The following is a 22,470-nucleotide window of genomic DNA, read 5'->3' as shown; positions in this document are numbered from 1 at the left end:
ATTACATTAATATACAGTGCACGTGACGCGAGTGCTGCAGCGCTGCTGTTTAGCTTCGTGGTAATAGAATAATAAAGCGGGAATAAAACACGCACTCCATTAAAGTGGCGTTAATAATTAAAAGGTAAAGGTGCAGTCCCTGCAATTGCTTGCTGCGCCACTAACAGAAGGGGGGCCTCGCATTTCTAGAGGGGAGGTCGAGCGAGAGCCCCCTTGAGGGTGTTTGGCCTACTCTGTCACGCTGGCCGGGTATCTTGGAGGCGGTGGGAGAACCACTTCTTTCCAAGCTGCTCGTTGTCCTCATTTCTACTGCTGGGTGGGAGTGGGCACGACCTGTTCAAGACGCGTGCCCCTTGCTACGCCGAGGATCTGTTGGCTTGCGAGTCCGGCTTGCCGACCGCTGGCGCCACGGCGTCAAATATTGAAAGCGGATTTTAAGATTCTGTGCGAGGTTTTGCTTTAATCGCAAAAAACTGGCATTGAACCCACAAGTGTTGGCTGCACAAGTGTCAACTTGTGTGCGCAGTGGCACATGGGTCTGTTTCCGGGAGCAGCGTCAAGTGCTTGGGTTAATAAGAAGGGGGATTAAGATTTCAGCTTATCAGCCTCCTGATCCTTTACGTGGTGTGTGTTTGCGCATTGCACCATTACTGCTGTGCGTGCACCATAATATTCTTTTAAATAGATTAGTTTACAAAAACATGGCAATAGTAACACCCGAGAAACACGTGTTTTGTCAGATGTCCTTTGCGTCATTGGCAGGCTTTTACGATGAATAGAGCATTAAAAATGCGAAAATAGCTGTCAACTTTTTACCGTCTCCCCTCCCCACCCCTCCCTTAAAGTCAAAACGCCGTCTGATGGGTCGGTGTGACCCAGATGCAAAAACGGACAGCTGTTGTGCTTTTCAATCTCATGCCAAGCAGAACGCGGATTAACTGTGGCGCGCAAAGGACCATGGGGCTTTTGCCGTCCAATTCCAAAAATGTGCCGTTGCTCCAAGTCCCAACGGTAAAGCTAAAAGTGGGTGCCTATACATTCGGGTACTCGTTTTGGAGGCCAAAGCTTTTCGTTTCTGGTTGCACGATTCCCTAATTGAATTCGTGCCCAGAAGCCCCGTGGTTTAAACAGCCCTCTCTGGGTTGGGAGCGGGGAGTAAAAATGTTGTGGCGCTTGGGCGGGGGGGCACTGCTGGGAATCGCTGGGGTCACTCATCCTTGAGGCTCTGGGCCCATAGTTGGGCCCTCCGGCACCCTAACCTGGCACCAAGGCCACTGCTTGTGCCCCGTGGTTGCTTGTCCACCACCAACCAGGCTGCCGTCTGCCTTGTTGAAGACATTTGCTTTGAAACCATCACAAGGATTTGTCGTTTTCAACCCCCCCTCCAATGCAAGACGTCCCTGCTATCATTGTGTTATGGCACGTGACTATATGCTACGTTTTGAAAATACATTTTCGTGAGTGAAGTTTCTTGTACGTGGAACATAATTGTATCGCTCATTTAAGCCTATTCCCTTCCCAGTCTGGATGTAAAGTTAGGCTCCCTGCTTGGACGATATGAATGAAAGTGCTTTTGACCTATACCTACTTTATTTTATATATGTGTTTTATATTATGGTAAAAAAAGTGTATCCTTAACGGACTAATGTTAGGTATTCTGTGTTGCTTGGTATTCAGACCAAATTTGGTTGACTCGTATTCCCAAGTAAACGGCAACTTCATTCGCATGAAGGTTGCTTGTCTCGGCGGATGCCAATCTGTTATTCAGCAAAGCTGTGGTCATGGTGTCTCAACTCCCCCATGTTCTTAAGATGCATCGAGTGTCCCGCATTCTTCTGGCTTTGATTTTTAGCAGGTGACTTTGGCAAAGTGTGTTTTAAACTGCTTTAAAAAAAAGTCCACCTGAGGTCTTGGCACCCCAGCCACTCCCTCCGTGCACAAGTGTTCGTCTGTGTGGTCCGGTTAAACCTGCCTCCCGTGACTGCACTGGACCTCATGGCTGCCTGTTAGTGCTGCCCAGCAGCGAAATACTTTTAGAATATATATCCCATTTGGCCTACACTGGCAGGGCGAAGAGCGTGGTGTAATAGTTGTTTGGATTACGGTAAATTTGGAAGACCTTAGTTTGTGTTTTTTTCTGGGTGGAGGGGGGGCAGTGCTGGAAAGTTAGGGACGTGGTATACATTATAAATAAATCACGCCATTTTATAGGCAATATCCATCATCGGTGTTCCTGGAGCCACTTTCGCTTTCTTAAGCCAATTGATCCCGTAGTGCTGCGCAGAAATGGACGTGGAATGCGGTTCGTCTGATTTGCAACTTGAGAGGAGGAGATGGTATTACAAATTGGCAATTTTAATTTGTTTTAATGTTTATTAGTAAATGTCACGCGATTTGTGGTGCTGTCAGTCACTTTTTTAAGGCACTCTATTGAATCACCTTCTTGGGGTTTATTTTTCTACACTGCTTAATTTGCCTTTGGCCGGGGTGTCGCAGCGGTGGAGAGTTGACCTGGTGGTGGTGGTGGCCCAGCGATGGTGCCCCCCCAGCCCTTCCCACCCTGAGGTTAATCAAATGAGCAACCACCGTTGTGGGGAAACGTAAACCGGTCATTGTGGGTACTTGCCACTGCCATAGAAATGTGTCTATACACCATCCCGCTTGGTGGTAAAGATGAGCACCCACCCCCACTCTTAAGTATAGGAAGCTGCTCACGTTTTGTGCCGAAAGTTTGGTCGTTAAGTTTTAGAACAAATGTGTTTTTTAGCTTTCCTCCCAAACTTAAATCGTCGTTGGACATCTCGTCAAGGGAAATAATTTTAATCCTCTGATCTTGCAACTAACATTGCATTCCCTTGGGTTGGGGAACTGTCCTGGAAGGCATCACAGAAACTGCTCCAACATCATCAATGCGCGTGTCTTGGTCGTACCGGGAACACTCGGAACCCCGTCGGCCTTGAGGGGCGCTGGAGCGTTCGGTTGGCACGTGCTTCAGTGCGAGATCCCCGGTAAACACGAGTCGTCGGCTCGAGAGAGAGGAGGAGGGGGGGGAAAGAAGTCGGCGTTGTGCCACCAATAAATTCTGGTTTAGCCGCGCGGATTGGCTCGTTGCCCAATTTTATTTGAGAGCGCCGTTGCCCCGCTTGTTGCAGGGGTCGCCGTGACCGCGCGTGTGCGGCGCGTCGTGCCCTCGTCCTCGTGGTCACTGCGGTGGCCCGAGGCGCTCTTGCGGCGGGCGCCCGAAGGTGCGTGCCTCCGCTTGTCAAGTTGACGCGTTGCACACTTCTCTTCAAGGACGCGCTGTTGCGTAGAGGGGCATGCTGGGCGTTGCGGTGTGCGCGTGTGGATGGTATTGAGCAAAACCTTTGTGGGTGTTGTCGCAATCTGTGCTCCACTTTTTTTGAGCGTGTGCAGAGATGGGTCATCTTGGATGGTGTGCGTTTTTTTTGTCATTTTGGTATTAGGAGCTTGATTTTTTTCAATGTTTTGAAACGCTGCGAGGCTTGGCTTGGAGCCTTGCTGGAAGGAACTACTGCTGTATGTGTGCCTAACCATAATAATGGTATGTCGTACCCTATATTCCTACTCGTTCATAAAGCCTGTCTGCACCAGGTAAACGTTTCGAATAAATATAATGAACCTGATAAGATTTTCTTTTTTCTACAATCAGACTCTAACAACTAGTTTATTTCTGCAAAAGATCATTGACGACTTGCTTAAATTTCTCATTTAAACACGTACCCATAGGAAACCGTTATTTAAAGATTCCATCTTCTTTATTAGACTAAAATGAATGAACTTAAAACGGAGGGGGAAGCTCCATTTACTGCTTTCAGATTATTATGATTTTAACGAAATGTGTTTGTTCAAAACTACTTAAATCCAAAACATCTCGAACAATAGTTCTCTAATGTATTTTGCTGTTTAATGCGCTATCAAATTAGGAAAACCGCAAACTTGTGTTTTGAACAGTTTCTAAATGACACGGCATCTTTATGGGGCACTTAAAATCGATTTTGGGGGGCTGAAAATGAAAAATCTCGGATTTTCAGATTTTTTTTCCTAAAAGCTACTGATGTACTGAATATCAGCTTTATACCTTGTTGGGAAGTTCCCTAGAGGTTTTTGAGACTCGCATATATATACAGATGAAGATATTTATATAGAGGATGCCAGGAACAGGTTTTAGGACGAAGTTTGTTGTTCAAAATTAATATCCTGCACTATTTTGGACTTTTTTTAGGTCTAACTTTAGTGGTGGTTTCTGCAGTCTTGCTAATTTGCCGTTTTTTAGTAGGGGTTGACGGTCACTACTCCCCAAGGACTGTCAAGTTAATATTCCTTTTCAACATTGCTTGAATTGTAGCACCTCCCTAGTAACTTGCAGGGGTCCCCTCAGCCCATGATATTGTCTACGAATTAAACAGAATCTCTTGCCCTTTTCAATGTACGAATGTAGCTTAGGAATCTATACAAATGCTTCTATAATTGTCCCTTATCCATCAAAGGGCAACAACTTGTATCATCATGGTAATCCATTTGTAGTCATTAACTTGGTAAACTCAAAGCCATAGTGCGGTCTTGCACCTCGTCAAAATCCGACGCCAACTCGAGCTCCCAGTGCCTTTAAAATGATTGCTCGTGCAGCTGTCCAAGAGCAGTAAGGGGCTGCGGTTTAGTCAACTTGCACAACAAGCAGCACCATGCTAAACAGGAAGAAGGGCCCAGCCTTCGGAAAAGTCACTTGGTCGGTCTTTGCTCTCTGGCTGTAAAAAAGAATAGCTTAAGTTTTTTTCTGCTGGACCCGTCACAAATTATCTATTGACGCGAGGGGGTTGGAGGGGAGGGCCTGGAATGGGGTACATAGGGGCAAAGGGGTTGCTGGATGAGGGAGAACTGAGAAACGAACATCTCCTGGTCCCATTCCAGTCGTGCGTGATTAACGACAAAAAAAATAAGCAACGGCGCCAAAGACCGCGGTTTCCTTTGCTCTGGGCGTCCTAACTCTTGAGTACAAACTGTGCGATGTGCGGGGGGGAGAAAAATATTTCTCCGTCCAGAAGAAAAGGTGGCCCAGTGAGATTGAATGAGTTGGGTTGGCTGGGGGAGTGGTTGGGAACCTCCAAACGAAGTTGATGGGCCTCCATCTGGCCGAGTTGGCAATGTCAGAGTTGACTTGGTGTTAAGTGTGAAACCATACACACATCTACAGATATAAATTGCTGTGGTTTAAACAAAAAATAAACTCCAACCAACCATGTTTATTTAACCAGGAAGGCCTTGGTTGACTTTTTTGACCAGTGTGGTTTCCAGAGTTGTTATGCAATATAGCTATAAAAAACAAACTAAGAGATTGTCCACATTGGTATTTGTCAATCGGTCCTACGGGACTTGACCAAAATGAGTGTTGCAAGTGGTGCAGTATCCAAGACGCACGTGGGTCGAAACGGAGAAACCCCCACCAGGTGTCCGAGGTGAAAAACACTCTGGCCCACACCTCGGCTTGCTGTGCTCTCATCCTTCTGGCTACTTCGTGATCCACCAACTATGCTTCAAAGTGCTTATTTAAGCTTGGGCCGCTGCCAGCTAAAGCTCTAATCCTGTGACCCAAGTTTTTCAAGAATTAACTTGACGGTTTTGGGATCTTTCACGTGGGCCCCCTGTGTAATGGGGGTTTTAGTTGTACCACCGTGCATTTTGTTTGGGCACGAGATTGCCCAGTTTGTTCCACGTGCTGGGAGCTCAAGGAACAAATTTAATTGTTCTGACCGTGCCACGTGTTTTTAAAAATGAGCCGAAACTCGGAACTTTTTTTTGTTTTTTATTGAACCCAAACTGCATTCACAGCACAAGGCAACGTGCAGTGCACACCAGTGCCAGCGTTTCCCGGTCATCTCCTGGGCAGGCTTTCCTCCCTCTGCACGGGGGGGGCCTGCTAGAGGTACAGCAGGTTCATTTTCTAAGTCGAGAGATGTTGACCTGGGGAGGTGAGAGGGAGGGGGTGGAATTTGGTTCTTGAAGAAACTCCTAGAACATTGGAGCACCGCCTTTGGGATGTGGCCAGGAACTTGCGGTGCAACCCCAAAAACACGCGGGAGTGAACTGCCCCCCCCCCCCGGTCTCCCCGTGGGGGGGGGGGTACACGCGGGGGTGTGGGCGGGATAACAAAGCGGCAACGCGTAATACAACATCTAAATCTGGCACGGCGGCATGGGATTGTGGGAAGTTTTGCTTGCCGTTGACCTTTTTATTTATTTGTTACTAATTGAGCCGTTAATTAAGGCCGGGTTAATTTATATTCTGTTTTGACGTCGGGGTGGGTCGATGTTGGGCACCGAGCTGTGGCCCCGGCCATGTCGGGCCTTGATTGCGACGCGTTGCTGCTTGTTCTACCTTGTCCCTCGTTCAATTGTCAATGCTCGCAGCTTCTAATTGACGAAATGAATTGTAACAAGGATCCGTTGGTTGTGGGAGCCTTGGTTTTTCGCTTGAATATTTCCTTCCCTTCGACCCAACTCTTTTCTTGTAGCGTTGAAGCGGCGAGATGAGGGGGTTGGGCACAGGGTGAGATTGAAAATGAGTTCCCTTGTTTGTCGAATCGCGCAAAGTCGCATGCGATGTACGTTGCTGCTCTGCTTTAACTGCAAGCCTTGGCTACCATCCCCTCCATCCTTCTCCTGTAAGGTGTCTGTGGTGCACGCCAATGATGATGATCTGTAGCGCACCTTCCATAGTACGGCCTTGGCATAGTGTCTTGGTGATCAACGAATAATCGTACAGCCTCTAACCATAATCCTCGTGTGTTCAACTCCTTGACATCTGTCTTTGAGACCTTGCGTAAAACCAGACACTGTCAAGAGTCCTACGTAGATGGCACTAACAAATGAATGTTATTGGTTTCACCACGGTGAGAACTAGAGACCAGGATGGTCTCATTTGCAAGACCATCCTGTGTAAGAGAAATTTGAATTTCATTCGCTTTAGTCGAGTACTGTTTGGCTCGTGGAGTTGGAAAGCATTGACAATAATTCTGGCATAAACTTCCACGTGGCTGAACGCAAAAACGAATCTGGACCCATTTTGTATTGACTACGAAAAACCGATATGATGGTAAGCTTCGGAGACAGTGTCTGCTTGTTTGTTTTTACTTTTTATTTTCCCACAGATGCTAATGTTGTTTCCTTCTGCCCTAGGGTGCTGGAGACTTCCCGAGGCTTCTTTTCAAAATAAGTGAGCACGACGACGATCCAGAGAAAGAGGGGGAGGAAGCCTCCTCTTCGTGTGCCAGCTGCTGGAAACCGTCACTGGGAGTTTGAGGCTCGAAGTTGGCATGGATTTGGCAGGGAGGCCCCACAACTGCCTGCGACGCCAGTACTTTCAGGTGCGGCCACTGACTCTGCCGGACGTTGGGTGTGCTTTTGTCGTCATTGTAATCTCCCCTTTGTAATCCCACGTTTGTGTGCCGTTATTGGCACCAATTCAGAGGGTTTTTAAATTCGAGAACATTTGCAACAAATGCACTTTCATTTAAAAAAATGTCACCTTTTCTCAAATCTTTGTTTTCCAGCTTTGCTTTATTCGTGTTGTCAAAATTAATATATCTATTCTGAACTCTGGCTAGCAGCTTTCCATTTAAGTACTTTGACAGCCTTTCTCTGGACCAATAAATTTCAAAGACCATGCATATATCCGTTTTTGTTTGCATTCTGATCACAAGTATTGTGGTTAATGTGGACATGATTCCTTGTAAAAGGTTTCAATTTGGTGTTTTAACATCTTAACACCTGTTTTGTTGCCAGTAAAAAGGGGGTAATCCTATTCTAATTTTTAGGTTGCATTTTATATTTTGAACAAGGCGAACTTAGAAATGCCGAACCCAAGATCGTGAGAGGCTCCTCCACGTCGTCGGATACAGATGAAATGGCTCGGAACTTGATTACTACTACGCTTGTTTTTGTAGCCTTGGAGAGTCTCTGCTCTTTCTTGAGGAGTCCTGTTAATTTTTCTTCGGAAGAGCAACGCTTGTCATGCATTTCCATTTAAGTACTTTTAGTTTATTAAAAAAAAAAATTGGACCATGATGCCTGCACACCATGGCCTACTTTGTTTAAAATCACACCCACTCTAAAGCAGACAGACGTCTATTTTGATTCCTGCCTTCACATCGGGTGAATTTAAATGGATGCGGAGAAGTACGGAATGCCACGGCCGGGCAGCGGGATAAAATTATGAAGCTGGCAACAAGACCTTGCACTTTTTTCTTTTTAAACTGCATAACCGAGATGTCTCCTTGTTTACTGATGGAATCGTAGAGGCAGATCGGACGCATATTTCACGTTCGTGACGAGCTGGGCCACACAGCTGGATCCATGTAGCACGTGCTGGCGTGCCTAATGTATGGGATGTTTAGGGTCATGACGCATATTTGAAACCGCCATGGTACAGTACATCCCTTATTGGCAGAGGAGGGGAAAAAAAACCGACTTGTCCGCTATTTCTCAGTCGCGTTTTTTCCTAACGAGAGGGCGGTACTTGTGTAATCCTTCTCGTTAATCGTGCGGGCGTTCCTCGCTGACTTTGGTCGGTGTCTGCGACCCCCCCCCTCCAACCTCGGCCAAGATTTGCGTTTTCTTGTTGCTGCGTTTTAAAAATTTCTTAGTTAATGCTTGAGCCCTTCCCTGGGTCGGCGTGACCTAAACCTAAGTCCCTGGGTGATGTCGACACCAGCACTGGAGAGGACTGTGCCCGAGCATTCATTGGTGCTAATCCCCCTTGCAGGTCTCTCAACAACAATTGCATTGAGGGCCCTTATTAGGCTCTTGCTAACGGCGCCCGATGCTCGAATACTCGGGAGTCTTGCGCTCGCGCGCGCGCGCGTGTGCAGGCTCGAGCATGCGGTCCGTTTATTTTTGTTTTTCGTATCCGCGGTAGCTGCCAAATGATTCGTGATTTGGAAAGTGCTCCATGTGCATCGTCTGTGGCCAAGAAGTCGCGTTACGTCTCCCCAGCTGTGTGCTTCCTCACAGCCTCGGGGTTGTGAAGGAGGTGGGGGGGGGGTGAAAAGAGCAGATGGAGGGGGTAGGAGTGGCTGGGGAAGCTGGCAACGTTTTCTGGCGCGTCGCACGGGTGGGGAGGGTAGGTGGAGGAGGGGGGGTGACTGTTTTGTAAATAGTGATGGAGGCTTGGCGGGGTGGGGGAGGGTTTCAATTTGAATGGCCCATCGTGAACGGTAGTGACCCCCAGCGCATCTCCCCAAACGCCCATTTACCGGAGCGTTAAGATTTTCCGCTGTCCAGAACCGCATGGGCCCCGTAGCCATTGCACCGTCTGGCACCACCAGGGAGCAATATCGACAGTCACGTGCTGCCCCAACCTCCTTGAGGGGGGGGGGGTGGAAATCACTTTTCTCGTTCTCTGTTCGTACCACAACCCCGTGGAGTCCTCCGCCCTTGAGTTTTGACGCTGCGAGTTCTGGCCTAAACGGTCAAACGCGGGTTAATTTTTAACACGTGGCCGTGTTTCAGACACGCGCCAATGTGTGTGTGTGTACACGCTTCCCTTGATTGGCTGACGTCGGTAAGGGACGCGGGTAGTGGAGGTGCGGCTCTCCCAGTGGTCTCCAAGTGTGGGGATGGACGTGCATCGCCTGGTGGACAGGAGGTTGTGGATTGGATCCCGACCCTGACGCCTGCTGTGTGTTTTGCGTGTGCGTGGTTCTCCCTGTGGTCGTGTGCATTTCCCCCCCCCCTATTTTATAATCTACATGCGATTAGTATTTGGCTGCGATAAATTTCCACGTGGTAAGCCACTTTGAGATACCATTTGTGATAGGTCCCTTCTGAAAAAGAGCTAATTAGCTCCGTGGACCTTACCTGGTGAGAAAAAAATGGTTTAGTTTTTAGTTCCGCGTACGGTTTCGTCATTCCAAGAATAGCTCTTTTGGCAAATCCTCCTTTTTACTTTCCTGGAAGAGTTTTAGGTTTGCCAGTTTGATCCTTTAATTCGTGCAACAAAAGGACTTGGAAACGCTGAGGTGAGCTTGCAGCGCGGGTGGCTTGTCGTCATGGCCGTGTTTTCTTTTTTTCCCCCAACGGTACAGAATTTTCCACCGTTTTCGCCAAATAGGCTTGAGTTTGAGTTTGTTTATTTTGTAACACAGATGGTCTCAATTTTTTTTTTAGCCAGTTGCCCAGATTTTACAACAAAAACAAAAGACAACTCTCAATATTGCATTAGATTGGGTACACGATCCTCCCCAAGGAAGTGCGATGCGCTGGTAACGCTCATGCGTCTCGTGGACCCTGCGCTGCTTTTGGTATGATGCCATGACTGGTAAAAAAAACTAAATTGCCCCGGAATATGCCAAGCTCTTGGAAGCTACGCAGAGCTTCTCCCTGGTGTTTTGATGGGCAACCACCGTGTCTAACAACAAGGTTGCAGGGGGGGGGGGTACATTGTGAGCAGCAGAGTTGGTTTGGCACACTCCATCGTGCTGTGTAAATGCCCCCCCCCCCCATGTGTTCACCGTCTTAACAAACCCGTGCTTACCGGCATGGTGAAGTTGGCGCAACACTGCTGCCTCCACGACCCTCCATGGTGTGGGAAGGGAAGCCCTCGTCCAGTGATGGATTGGCAAAGATCTACTGCTGCTCGATGCGGCGGTGCGGTCCTAGGCACGTGACGGTTGGTGGACCAGGAGCCATTGCGAGTGAAAACCAAGCCCAGGTGCACAGCAACGGAACGTAGAGACGATCAGTTGCAGTTTTAGTACCAGACATGGTTTATATCCCCAACAAGGGGGGGGGGGGTGTGGGCAACAACGCCAACTTGCAATCTTTTTTTAACTCTCATCACGTTGCTTTCAGGGTTGCCCCCCCCACCCCCCTGCACGATGGATGTTCTGACATGATTCCACTCTTGACACCACGATGCCAAAAAACACACGTGAACATTTAAAATACCGTTTTTTATAAATTCTTAGCATTGGTCATTTACAGCAGTGGCCATGCCTGAACTTGAAATTGTTTTTCCGGCTTTAAACGTCCAAACCCATTTTTAAGGGCTAACAGGCGTAGCAAAGTAGTCTCGATTTTAAAAATTATAACCGTTCTCCCAGAGACCCTAACGCATTGGGTCCAGCTTCTGGCCCTTTAACATGGCGCGTGTGCGGTGGTCTCGCACTCGCCGCTCAACTACTCCGTCCGCGCGCACAATGCCGCATTCACGTTGGCTGCGAGCAACCCAGGGCCTCTAGGCGTGAGGCATGGATGGCGTTTGGACGTCCTTGCGTGCGTAGGCTCCGCTATTCACCCCCTCCTCTCCCAGTGCACCGGTTTGGACAGCTTGATGCTGCATTGGCCTTGCGAGAGGAGGAGGAGGAGACGCTTCATGGTAGTTACCAGCTATGAGATTAGAGCAATTTAACTTTCAACCTCCGCACCCTTTTTAATGTCTCAATTTTTCCACAACTACTTTGAGGGGGAAGAAAAAAAACCCTGCACAGCCCTCTCCCTCTACCAACACCACCGCTCTTCCCACCTCCAAAACTGCCCTCAATTAAATCCCCATAATTGTTTGCACTGGGGAGGTTTTTAAAAAACATTTTTAAACCAGAACAAAACGGGAGCAGTCTCTCCCCCCCCACCTCACTCGTCTCACTTGGCTGTACTAAACCATACAATTTTGTCCCAAAACGAAAACCAATATCGCGCTGCAGCCCGAGGGCGTTTCTCTCTCTCCGTGAATAACCTCAAACCAGTCGCACTGGAACGTGTGCCCATTATGTGTGTGCGCAGTCTTGCCTTGCCCTATGGGCAGCGTTGACCTGCTCTCAAATTCCTCGAAAGTGAGGGAGGTTTCTGGGGTTACGGGGGGGGGGGGGGGGTGAAGTCGAGGGGAGAGAATTTGGGGGCGTCTGGGTGGGGATGGATTGGTGTCCGAGCATGGAGGGGTCTGGGGCTAGTCTGAGGGTTGCGAAGAAAAAAAGCCGAGGGAGTCCTGGGGGTTTTGAGGGTTGCGAGGTGAACGTCTGGCAAAGTTTTTGACGTCTTGTTTTCACGAGGCGGATAACGGAGCCCTTTCGGCCATCCTCCCCTCCTAACCAACTTGAGTCAACATTCGTGTTTTTGTGGCAGTAATTTCGTAGAGTGCCGTTGTGCAAGGTGCGTCCACGCATCTTCATCAACGGCTGTCTCGCGCGCACCGATTTTTAATTTGGACGCGGTCCCAAGTCCACCCGCTTTACTGCGCGCGTTTATCAAATGTGAACTTGCCGTCCAAGTTTCCCGTGCGGCTTTGGCAAGCAGAGGAAGCACGACTGAAGCTGCTGTGCCAAGTCTCTTGCCCTGCTAACTTATGTTTTTGGAGTGCACCCATTATCCATATGGCCACCTAAGCGTTGCATTCTGGACTTTCCCACCCGTATTGTTTTTTGGGCATGGCGTACGTCAACACCCTGTGACTTGTCGCCACCTAATATTGATTCTGGCAATTTGTTCATTTTAATCGACGCAACTAATTCGAATCGTCGTGTAGTCCCTGGTCAAGACCGGTGGACTTGGGCAGCACTCCTTGCTAGAGGACGCTGGCCAATAGTTGACTGACAGTGGATGGCGTTTGGCGATTTTTGTATTTGGACAGACTACTGAATATTTATCAAGCTGTGCTTAGGCATTGACGATCGATCATTAGAGTAATTGTAGTTGAAAAAGTTGCAGGGGGGGGGGGGGGAAGCAATTTGCCACAAGTAACTTCTATAATTGTTGGAAGATGTAATATGCAAGCTGGTAATGCCGCATGACGATGGGTGCGAGTCTTGCCTTGAATGTCCACGATGTACTTGCCCCTGGCTACTGTGCCTTGTCAATGCCAGGATTTCTATTGACCACCTCCTTGGTCGATGCATGGAAATTTGTCCATGCGATTCTAATTAGAATGACGAGTCTGCCTTAGAGGTCCTTTAGTTGCCAATTATTTTTTACGTGGCTGTTGCAGGACTATGACTGCGTCTGATGCCGATGCATGAGGCTGGGTTGTCCAAAGTTCCTCCGATTTTTGTGGTAAAATGCGACTGGTCAAGTCTGCCACGCCCTCTGCTGCTATTGCGTCATTGCTTTCTAACTTACGTGGTCTGTGGAAGAGTAGGCCAAACGGCTCTAGAGGAGCTCCTTCAAGGCCCCATGAGGGCCCTTTCACCTGCTGGGGGGTGAGCCGATACTTGCAGGACTGCGCCTCTGCTTGGCCTACATTGCTGCTGCTGCAGCTGTGGTCTTCTCGGCATGGCAAGCCCCCCTGCTCTCGCGAATGTTTGTATTCTCATTCGTCGAGATTTATGCTCTCGCACAGCTGGACGGAGGTGGGGGGGGGTACAGCCTAAATTCCTATCTATTTAGTCTGTTTTCATTTTCCTCCCAGAGTAAATGATTGGTTTGACCCACGTCGTCCTTGAAAGGCTCTCCTGTGTCTCCTCGGGTTATCGCCTGGGTTCTAAACCAAGGTCGGCTAGGTGCAACTTCTGGTGATGGAAGTTGAGGGAAATGCAAACTCTGCAGTAACCAAGACTTAATCAATACCACGTAAAAAACGCACACGACTCGCTTGCATAACTGGGGTGTAGGGGGGTGGGGGATGTCATTTTATCGGACGGGGATGGGAAAAAACCTCCCCTGTGAAGTCTGGAATGGGCACCGTGGTGGAGGAGGAATCGATGATGGCTCGTTGGGAGTGGCAGCGTGTGAATGCCAGCCGATGGCTTCACTGCTCGTGGTTTCCGTGAGTGCGCTGCCCCTTTTCAAGACGGGGTGGGAGGGACCTTGGGGATTTGTTTTCTCAGAATTATTGGAATGCATTCGACATGGGAGCGGGGGAGTGCAAAGAAGATGTTCCCGAATAGGAGATTTAATTTTGTTGTGTTTCTAAAATGGCTTTTTTCAAATGTTATGGGCCCTTGGTATTGTGAGCTACTTTGGACTGCGTTAGTTTTCAGAAACTGCCTTTATTTTCCTTTTCTACGAAGCCTGAGCATAATTATTCTATTTTGCTTTCAACAAGAGCCTGTTTCCACAATGAAGGTATTTGTTGTTCGCTGCAGCAAAGGATTACAATTTGGAGGCTTCCTCCAAGTGGATGGGTAATGGTTAATGAGGCTCAGACCATGGATTTCTAGTTTCCATCTTCTTCGAAATCCTTAAGATGCTCTGAAAGTAAGAGTCGCAAAATTGTGGCAGTGGAAATTAAGGTGTACAAACATGGTCAACCTATCGATTTAATACTAAACTGTTTCTTGAAAATAGAAGGGAACAAAACTACCTTTTTATCTGAAGGAAATGCTTAGGCCGAATTATAAAACTTTACCATAGTTTCATCATTTAAGACTGAGGATGGTGTGTTCCCGTAGGTCAGGGGAGAATGTCCCCCTGTTGTGAGGTAGTTAAGACTTTATGGGTAGGGAGTTGTGCAGTTTCGGCAACGCATGTTCATGATTATAAAAAGTTCCCCCTGAAGACTCGTACATGCAGCGTCTGTAGACATATTTCACCAATTGGCTTGAACTCTTCCATGATTTTTGGTAAATGATGGCATAAGTTTGAAAGGCAGTGGTGGCTATTGAGGTGCCAGGGGCGTGTAAGGGCGATAACATTCTCCAGTGCTGGTTACCTCGACCCGGCTTCAATCGCAATATATTGAGCATGGCTGTGCCGAGATTGTACATTTTAGTTTTGTTACATTGTTGACTTGTGCGTGTACGTGTGTGTGTGTGTGTAGGATAATGAGCGGCGAACTGCACCTCCAGTCCAGCCCCAGGGCATTCTGGAAGACAACTCCACTTTGCAGCAGGGCGACGTTCCGGCAAACACTGGTGGGGCCCCGGTGACGTTCTGCCCCCACGTGTGCCCTTGCGGCCTCCGGGCTTGCACGCTCCCTTTGCAGGAGCACCTCGCAGGAGCTCAACACGCACGCACGCACGCGTCGTGCGGCCACATTGCGGTTGACGGTTGGTGTGGCCCTGTTTTCTGACCTTAATCGGTCTTGCAATGAGACTCTTCTTGTTCTCAACTGGTTAAGCAAAATTAAACTTCTCCCTGAAATGCCTCCCATTGAGCCGAACTATAGCAGCAGCGTGCCCATCTGGTCTACCTGCATACGGAGGTTTTGAGAGAATCCAAGTCAGGTGGATGGGAATTGGTGCTTGTGTGTGCTGCTTCCCCCCTCTGGGTGCTTCAGTGACGGTGTTAACTCCCTCGCCTGGTTATGTAGGAGGTTGGGTTCGATCCCGACCCCTGGTATATTTGGAGTTTGCGTGTTCTCCCCGTGGTGGTGGATTTTTCTCTGGGCCACCAGATTTTTTTTTCCCCCTCTATTTTAGACTCTACATGTGTTTTAGAGTTTGATTGACTGCTATACATTTCCATGTGATAAGTCACTTGATTTGTGGCCCAGGTCTATTCTCAAAAAGAGCTATATAGCTCGGGCCATTCCTGGTAAAATTGCACATTCCCACTTGCTCTTCGTCTACTTATTGTTTCCCCATCGGTTTTTTGCTTCAATTGGGCGTTGTTACCTTGGTCAGAGAAAGGTGCCAGTAGAATTCTCCCATGCTCGTTCTGCCCAACTCGCTTTTTTTTACTTCAGACTCGTCCAGTCGCCCTGAACACGACCTCCTTGATGCCCAACATTTTAATTCATTGAATTATTATTCGCGCAACTGTAGAGGCACAGGCGTGTTCACCGGGGAAGTTGAGAGAATCCAATCTCAAATAATGTATCGACTGATGGCGACTGTTACACGTTATGGACAAAATTGTTTGCACTTCCATGCAAATAGCTGCCAATTCTCATTTACTTGTGCACACAATCTGTTCATTGCCTGCCAGCTGACGGCATGCCCTCCCACGTGATGTTAGTGTGGATTGTTGATTTGCAAAGAACCAGGGGTGGAGGTGGCTGGACGGAGAGAAGCGGGCACGCGCTGGTGGCCTGGGTTCAACTCCAGATGGATGCCTGGTGGTTCTCATCTGCTTTCTCAATTCTAGTGAATTGGTCGTACCCCAGTCACCGATGGCCGACTGGTGTTAAAAACCCATTGCATTAAATTTAGTTTTGCCTGAATGCTAACTCCTTGAATGTGTGCCTTTTTTAATCTTTCACTCTTCGGTTGAGAAGGTCCAAGGTGAATAATCTTTTTTCCTTGCCGTTCTGATATGGGACCTTGCTGTGATTTCCGAATGGATTTTCTTATCGTGCAACACGATGCACATTCTACTTGCAATACACGGAGGAAAACGACCAAGAAACAAAATAAAAACAGCAGACCTGAAGGCCATTTTTTTTAAAACGTAACATTCTTGTGCGTGTGTGCAAACCGACCTTTAGAACCGTAGTCTGCTGATTCATCTGTTTACAGGTGCTAGAATTCCCACCTGCTGCTCGTTTTCGTTTTGTCTCGTTTCTCGCAAACTAACAAGTGTGCGCAGCTCTGCTCCCCGACGCTCCGTCGGCGACTCGCACGCGTTCTTACAGTCGTGGTGCTACGCTCCTCATGGCCCGGCCGATCACTACGATGGGCGAATAAATGTTGTATTGCGATTTTGACGTTCCCATAGCAGTCGGCGCGGTGGCTGAATGGTGGCTTGCAGGAATGTCGCTTGTCCAGGAGGTGAAAGTGGGGGGCCTGGGGTCGTGGTGTGGGGGGGGGGTGTTGTGATGAAGTCGTGCAGTGGGACGTTTCGAGAGTTGAAAACTGCAATTATACTTGTGCAAGTGCCGGCGCTGCAAACATTGTTTATGCAACGGTTCTTTTTGTCTAAACATTGCTCGTTTTGCTGTGCAAACGGCTCGTGCTGTTGTAATTTTACGCTCCCTTTGCATTATAAATGCAAAGTGAAGACGTGTGAGGTTTGCGAGGGGGAGCGCCGTGGTGTTCTTAAGAGCGGTCTGCTTCACCAACTCGCTAAGCTTGCATGCCGGTTGAAACCTGGGTTCTCCAATCCGGTGTAAAAACACCACGCAGCGCAGTACTTGATGATGATGATGTGAGTTTTGTCAAGCCAATGAAAATGCATTTGAAAAGTGTGACCCAATGATTGATCGACAGAACACACAATTTGACCTGACTTGATTTTAGCGTTCGTCCAAATGTTCCACTATAGGAAGCGGCCATCGGATTTGTTCAATTTTTGCAAACGCTTTGCACAATATACAATGGTGTCAACTACTGTCAGTAAATCGTACTTGAAAAGGTAATGTCCTGAAGTAGTTTAGTGGGTGGCTGATGGGAGGAGCCATCCTCCCCGAGGGTGAAAGTAGGACTTGGGACTTGGCTGCAAGAGGCCGTTCCATTGACGGCGATGAGTGCGCATGCGAAATGTAGTTTTTTTCAGCTCAAATATTTCCCCCTAGCACCAGTGGTAGTGCGGATGGGGGGTGCCTGCAGTGATGGGTGACCAACATTTGGGGGCCCGTTTTAGATTGAACTCGAGGTGGGTGCGGGCCAGGTAAGGCCCACGTGTGTGTAGGGGAGGAGGGGCGTAGGCTCCACCCCCCCTCCCCTTCACGGGCCACATCGTGGCTTTGCCGGTGACGCCACTCATTCGTCCCAGCTCCAGGAGTGTTGCACCGGGGTGGGGCGGCCGTGAGCACGTGGTGCTCGACGATGTGCCGCGTGGTGGTTGGTGCAGCGGGGCGCGTGGGCACCTGGTTCCACCACGAGCGGCCAGGTGGGTGGGTTGGTCACGTCAGGCCCCCTCAGTGGCCACCGACTATCTCTCGCCCATGTTTTTTTTCCACTGTGCAACCGAGTTGTGCCGGGAGCCATGCCGAGCCAGCTCTCGTCAAGGTGCGGAGTGTTTGTTTTCCACTGCAGAAGTGGAACTGCCGCTGACAACCATGCGTTTAATCATTTTCATATGATGGATATGGTTATCCTTGCTTGGTTACGAGCTGCTCGGATATCTTTAAGGCAAGCTTTTTAATGTTTTTGTTCTGGAATGGTAAAAAGCGATGTGGGTAAAAATGACCTGAGCCATGAGGGCACCTTCTGACGTGGCTCGGATATGCCAGTGGAAAAAGGGGCTTCTGTGTGCGTGTCGTGGTGGTGGCACGCCGGCGACCGTATTTAAATGCACCCGGGGGGAGTCCTCTGTTTTTGTTGGCACAAGCACCACCTCCTTTTGGTTTGTCCGTCGCCTCTTGTCAGCTGTTCCCTGCTTGGTAGTTTGGCTTGTTGGAATCCCATGCTGGCTCCAAACAGGAGCACTTGGAGCCATTTGACCTCGGCCAGCATTCCAGAGGCGACAGTTTGAGCACAAAGTGGGGGTTTGTGGGTTTGTGGTCGTTTCCCACGTTTGTTCGTTGGTGGCACCCGGTGTGAACCCCCCCGCCCCCACACCTTGTGGTTTTTGGGAACAGTTGTGGTGCCGTGTTACGTCCTCGCTAATTTACGTGGTGGTGATTGTTTTTTCACAGCAAATCCTCGGCGAACTGATGTCGAATTTGAGCCGGTGAACCCAGGACCGAAAGGCAAGCGCACCTTTGCCACCAGGCTATCCATTGCATTAGTGGTGATGCCCTGTAACGCGGAAAGTCTCCAGTGAGACATAAGATGGCTGTGTCTGGGTGGGATCATGCGTTGGAATGTTTTGGTCAATTCCTTTTTGAATGTAGGAAGAAGCATGAGTAGTTGGAGAACTCGCAATTCCTATTAGGGGATAATGCTCAAAGCTGCAGACATGGATTTAAGAATCTCCTTTATGCTTTATCATCTTTCCAAATGCTCTGCTATCCAGGAACAGACCAGGCTCAAACTTGTTTTAACTTCCAGGATAAACCCTGTGGTGCAACATTCAATCGTCACGTGATTGCTAGTCTGCTAATTGTTCGAACATACAAAATTAATGTACAGTCCTGCAAGGCTCAAACAATGAAAATGTAAAAAAAGTAAATATACGGGGTGTTTGGGTTATCTGCGTTATGGTGCGCTGGTAAAGGTTGTGCCATGACTTGCACGTGGAACTAATTTGCGTTGTAATGAAATTAGCGAATTTGATTTTTTAATCCGGACCCATTCACTTGCAAATTGTCCCGAGCCTCTAATGTGTGCATAGTTTCCTCCTGAGCACCGCCACTTTTGTGCCTTTTTCCCGTTTTTATTGCATGTGGTGACATAAAAAAAATAGAAAATTTTAACAGCGAGTGCTCCGGCACATCTCCTCTCCCAGAAAATCCCAGGCACTCGCACAAACGAGGCGGCGGCATTTGCGTCCCGCGTCCCAAGCGTTGAACTCGCCGCTGCATGGGATGTTTTGGGCTGCTCCCAAACCACCAAGCGCAATCCGCTGGCGCCCGTCGGCTTATTCGCGCACTGCAAGGATGGGGCGCGAGTGCTCCCGCGAGTCGCGTGTGGGGATTAGGGCTGATTGTGCACCGCCATCCCTAATTAGTTGTGGCTTCAGCCTAGAGTTGCTGAATGAGCATGTGGCTTTAAGCAAATAGGTTAAAGGTTAAGCCCCGTGTGGTGGGGGGGGGGAGACATGAATAGGGTCGGGGGTTTTGAGTGACCGTCATGGGTCATCGTGCTCGGGTGAGCGTTTTTTTGTGCCAGAGCAGGAGGGCAGGAGGCAACGGTGGATGTGTGGACATGAGTCACCGCTTCGGGTTCAGCACAGTGACGATCTGCCCCACCGTCCGTGAGGTTTATTTGAGGTTGTTCCCAGTGGTATATCGAGAGAGTAGGCAGTGGAGCCACACTGGGGCCGGAATGGCCCTGGCACTGGGCTATGAAGACGAGTGCAAGTCTCATTCCCTGCACTCGCCGCCCCATGCCAACTATGCTTCGCCACTGATCGGCCCGTGGCTGATGAATCAACAACAGGTGCCCTTGAGTGCTCTGCCCCAACTGTTGGGTGTCCTAAAGAATACAATTTTAGAATAATTTACAGCCAGTAATCGATCCATTACTCGATGAAGACCTCCTGTTGACCCTTGCAGTTTATTTGACTGCAATTCGTGCTGGTCAGTGCGGGTTAAATTTGAGGCATTTCCATAAGTCGTTGGCATAACTTTCCACCGAGATGGCTGGGACTCGAACCCAGGTTGGTTGGTGCATAGCGAGTGTTAATTAACCACTGCCACCGCGCCCCTCCTTTGGATGGACGTAGTAGTTTGTAAGTTTGTTTGCAGTCTTGCAGCACCTGATGCGTAAAACCGCTGTGGGTTGGTAATCGTCAGGCCCGGAGCAGGTGGTGGTGCCGTGTTTCCCCTGGCGATGGGCACCGGTGACCGTGTTTTTATGGGTTGAGCCTCGCCCCACTTTTAGTTTTCCAGTTACACGAATACCCCCATTCGACGTTTACCCGTGTTTTTTTTTATATCATCACCTTGATCAATAATGCAACCTGATTTGTGTCGCCTCAACCCACGTCGCTGACGACATCGTCCCTCCCTTCTCGAATCCGTCCCCTCGGCCTCGCCCTCCCCTGGAGATCGTTTTGATATTCGTCTTCCATTCTTTTCCAGAACGCACCCCCGACGTAAGCCGTGCTTGTTACTGTCAGTGGCAGACCTGGGCGGCTGGGCCCTCTCCCTCCCCTTGGCTTGTTGGCCAATTCGTGGAGAGGTTGACTTTACCCACCCGCGAGCGACCCCTGGTGGCAACAAACTGTGGTGGTCTCGTTGGCTTTCCGCATTGCACCAATGTGCACGGTGTTGTCCACGATCAAATCCGCTTCACGCCCTATGCTTTGCGTTACAGGCACGATGTTGCAATAATTCAAACGTAGCCGGCTCTTCGATCCACTGCTGGATGAAGAAGATTCTCTCAATTGCGATCAATCTTGCGTGAAACGCTGAAATCGATTGATCTGCTAAAATAAATTGGAATTTTCCACTTCTCCTGGAAACTGCAGGATAGTTGTTAAAGAAGCGTTGCTTTATATACGGTGTTTTGACTAATTTCCTTATCCTTTAAGATTGCAATTGGTACATGCTGATGATGGGAAAGGTCCTGGATAATTGTGCAGGCCTCTACCCATTGTTTCTCCATTTTAGATTGTGCCGTGATCTCGTTGCTTACGCAGTTACGATCTTGATGCAGGCAGGTTCAATAATTTACATAGCCCTGTCAATCCACTGCTCCCCATGCTGTCGGCCATGAGGCTCGATTGGCCAAGACAGGATATTGAGTTTGAAAACTGAGTTTACACCCCCATCTGAAGCAACACGGCATAGAGAAAGGAAGCCTTTCCCTGAAATTTTAACCGGTCCCATTTTTATTGAATTTGATGTTTCTGTTTTGTCCTATTCGAAGGCAAACCTTTGTGTAATATAGCTGAATTTGAGCATTGTGAAAGTTAGATTGCGACATCAGCCTGCTTCCTTGGCAGCCAAAATTACAAACCAAGCTGTCTTCTAGATGAAGCCACTTTTATTTACTTTGTGCAAAGGCAGCCTGAAGCTGCTTTTGCAGTGACGGCTTTTTTGAAGGTGGTATTTTTAAACTTGGATGTTTTGCCGAAGGGGGCATCCTTTAATGCAAGGAGCAATTTGCGTTATTTTGGTCCGATTCTCTGTCCTGCGGGGGGTGTTGCGTCAGCCCGTGCATGGATCTACTCTGAGCTCGACGAATGTCGGGCCCGGGGCACAGGTTGTGTTCAGACTGTGACCACGAGGGATTGGTGCCCCCTATCGTCAGGTTTGTGCTGGTGACTCAACTGGGTGACTTGGGCACAGAGCTCCCTCTGCTGGTAATTCTGGATTCAAATTCGCATTTCATCCGCCTGTGATTTTTAAAAAATGTTTTTGAGGCGTAGCACGTTACTCGCTCTGGTCACCGATCTAACTACACGCAAAAACACCGTAGTTTCAATTTTTCACGTAATTTTGTTAAATTCCATGTCTGGCCATTGAAAAATGGTGTGACTTGAATGGAAAGTGCCCCTTGGTGGTAAAAGGGAACTTGAAGGGATCTCGATGGTATTTACTGGATATCTGAAAAATAGCTTGCGCTCATCGGATTCCACCAGTATAAATAAATATTCATATTTTCTACATTCCATGGGAAATTGTTGATAATACCACCTGCCATTCTTGCATTAAGTTTGCTATTGGATTGTTTTTGTAATTGTGGTGCTCCAGCTGAGCTGTTGTCGTCCTTTGGCTTTAAGCAAAGGGAAGTGTTTCTGTAAGATGACATTGGCAACAATATATTCTGAAATTGGATGCACATTCTACCATGTTATCTTTCAAGATAATCTAGTAGATTTGATGCGCACTATAAGCATCTTGTGCCGACTATGTTACAATGTGACTTTGCCCTGCACATCTGTGCACCACATTTTTTATTAACGACTGGATGTGGGAAATGTTGCGCAGTTATCCTCATAAAAGGGTCAAGTGACGACTTCTTATTGCGCTTTACGCAGTCCTGTCGCGCTTCAGCCGTGGTTATTCCTGAACTGAAATTTTATAAACGTTGGT

At 48.5% G+C, this 22,470-nt stretch overlaps 1 protein-coding gene across 6 annotated transcripts in view; it reads left to right on the top strand.

Annotated features, from left to right (window-relative positions):
• LOC144943417 (growth factor receptor-bound protein 10-like) overlaps positions 1 to 22,470 on the top strand; it is an 87,935-nt gene that overhangs the window by 6,254 nt on the left and 59,211 nt on the right. Inside the window, exons 2-5 of one of the 6 annotated variants that reach the window (XM_078870808.1) lie at positions 7,194 to 7,381; positions 14,764 to 14,857; positions 17,598 to 17,714; positions 18,463 to 18,516. The exons of 1 other annotated variant lie outside the window; for it this stretch is intronic. In XM_078870808.1, the coding sequence (XP_078726934.1) occupies positions 7,331 to 7,381; positions 14,764 to 14,857; positions 17,598 to 17,714; positions 18,463 to 18,516 (316 nt within the window). In that variant the 5' untranslated portion in view covers positions 7,194 to 7,330. The remainder of the gene's footprint in view (positions 1 to 7,193; positions 7,382 to 14,763; positions 14,858 to 17,597; positions 17,715 to 18,462; positions 18,517 to 22,470) is intronic. 4 more of the 6 variants (XM_078870812.1, XM_078870810.1, XM_078870811.1 and 1 more) reach the window with 4 other exon arrangements.

The sequence above is a fragment of the Lampetra fluviatilis genome, chromosome 31 (assembly GCF_964198595.1).
Source record: "Lampetra fluviatilis chromosome 31, kcLamFluv1.1, whole genome shotgun sequence".
Classification (NCBI taxonomy): Eukaryota; Metazoa; Chordata; class Hyperoartia; order Petromyzontiformes; family Petromyzontidae; genus Lampetra; species Lampetra fluviatilis.
The sequence above is the reverse complement of the archived record's forward strand: the minus strand, read 5'-3'. Positions and strand labels throughout refer to the sequence as shown.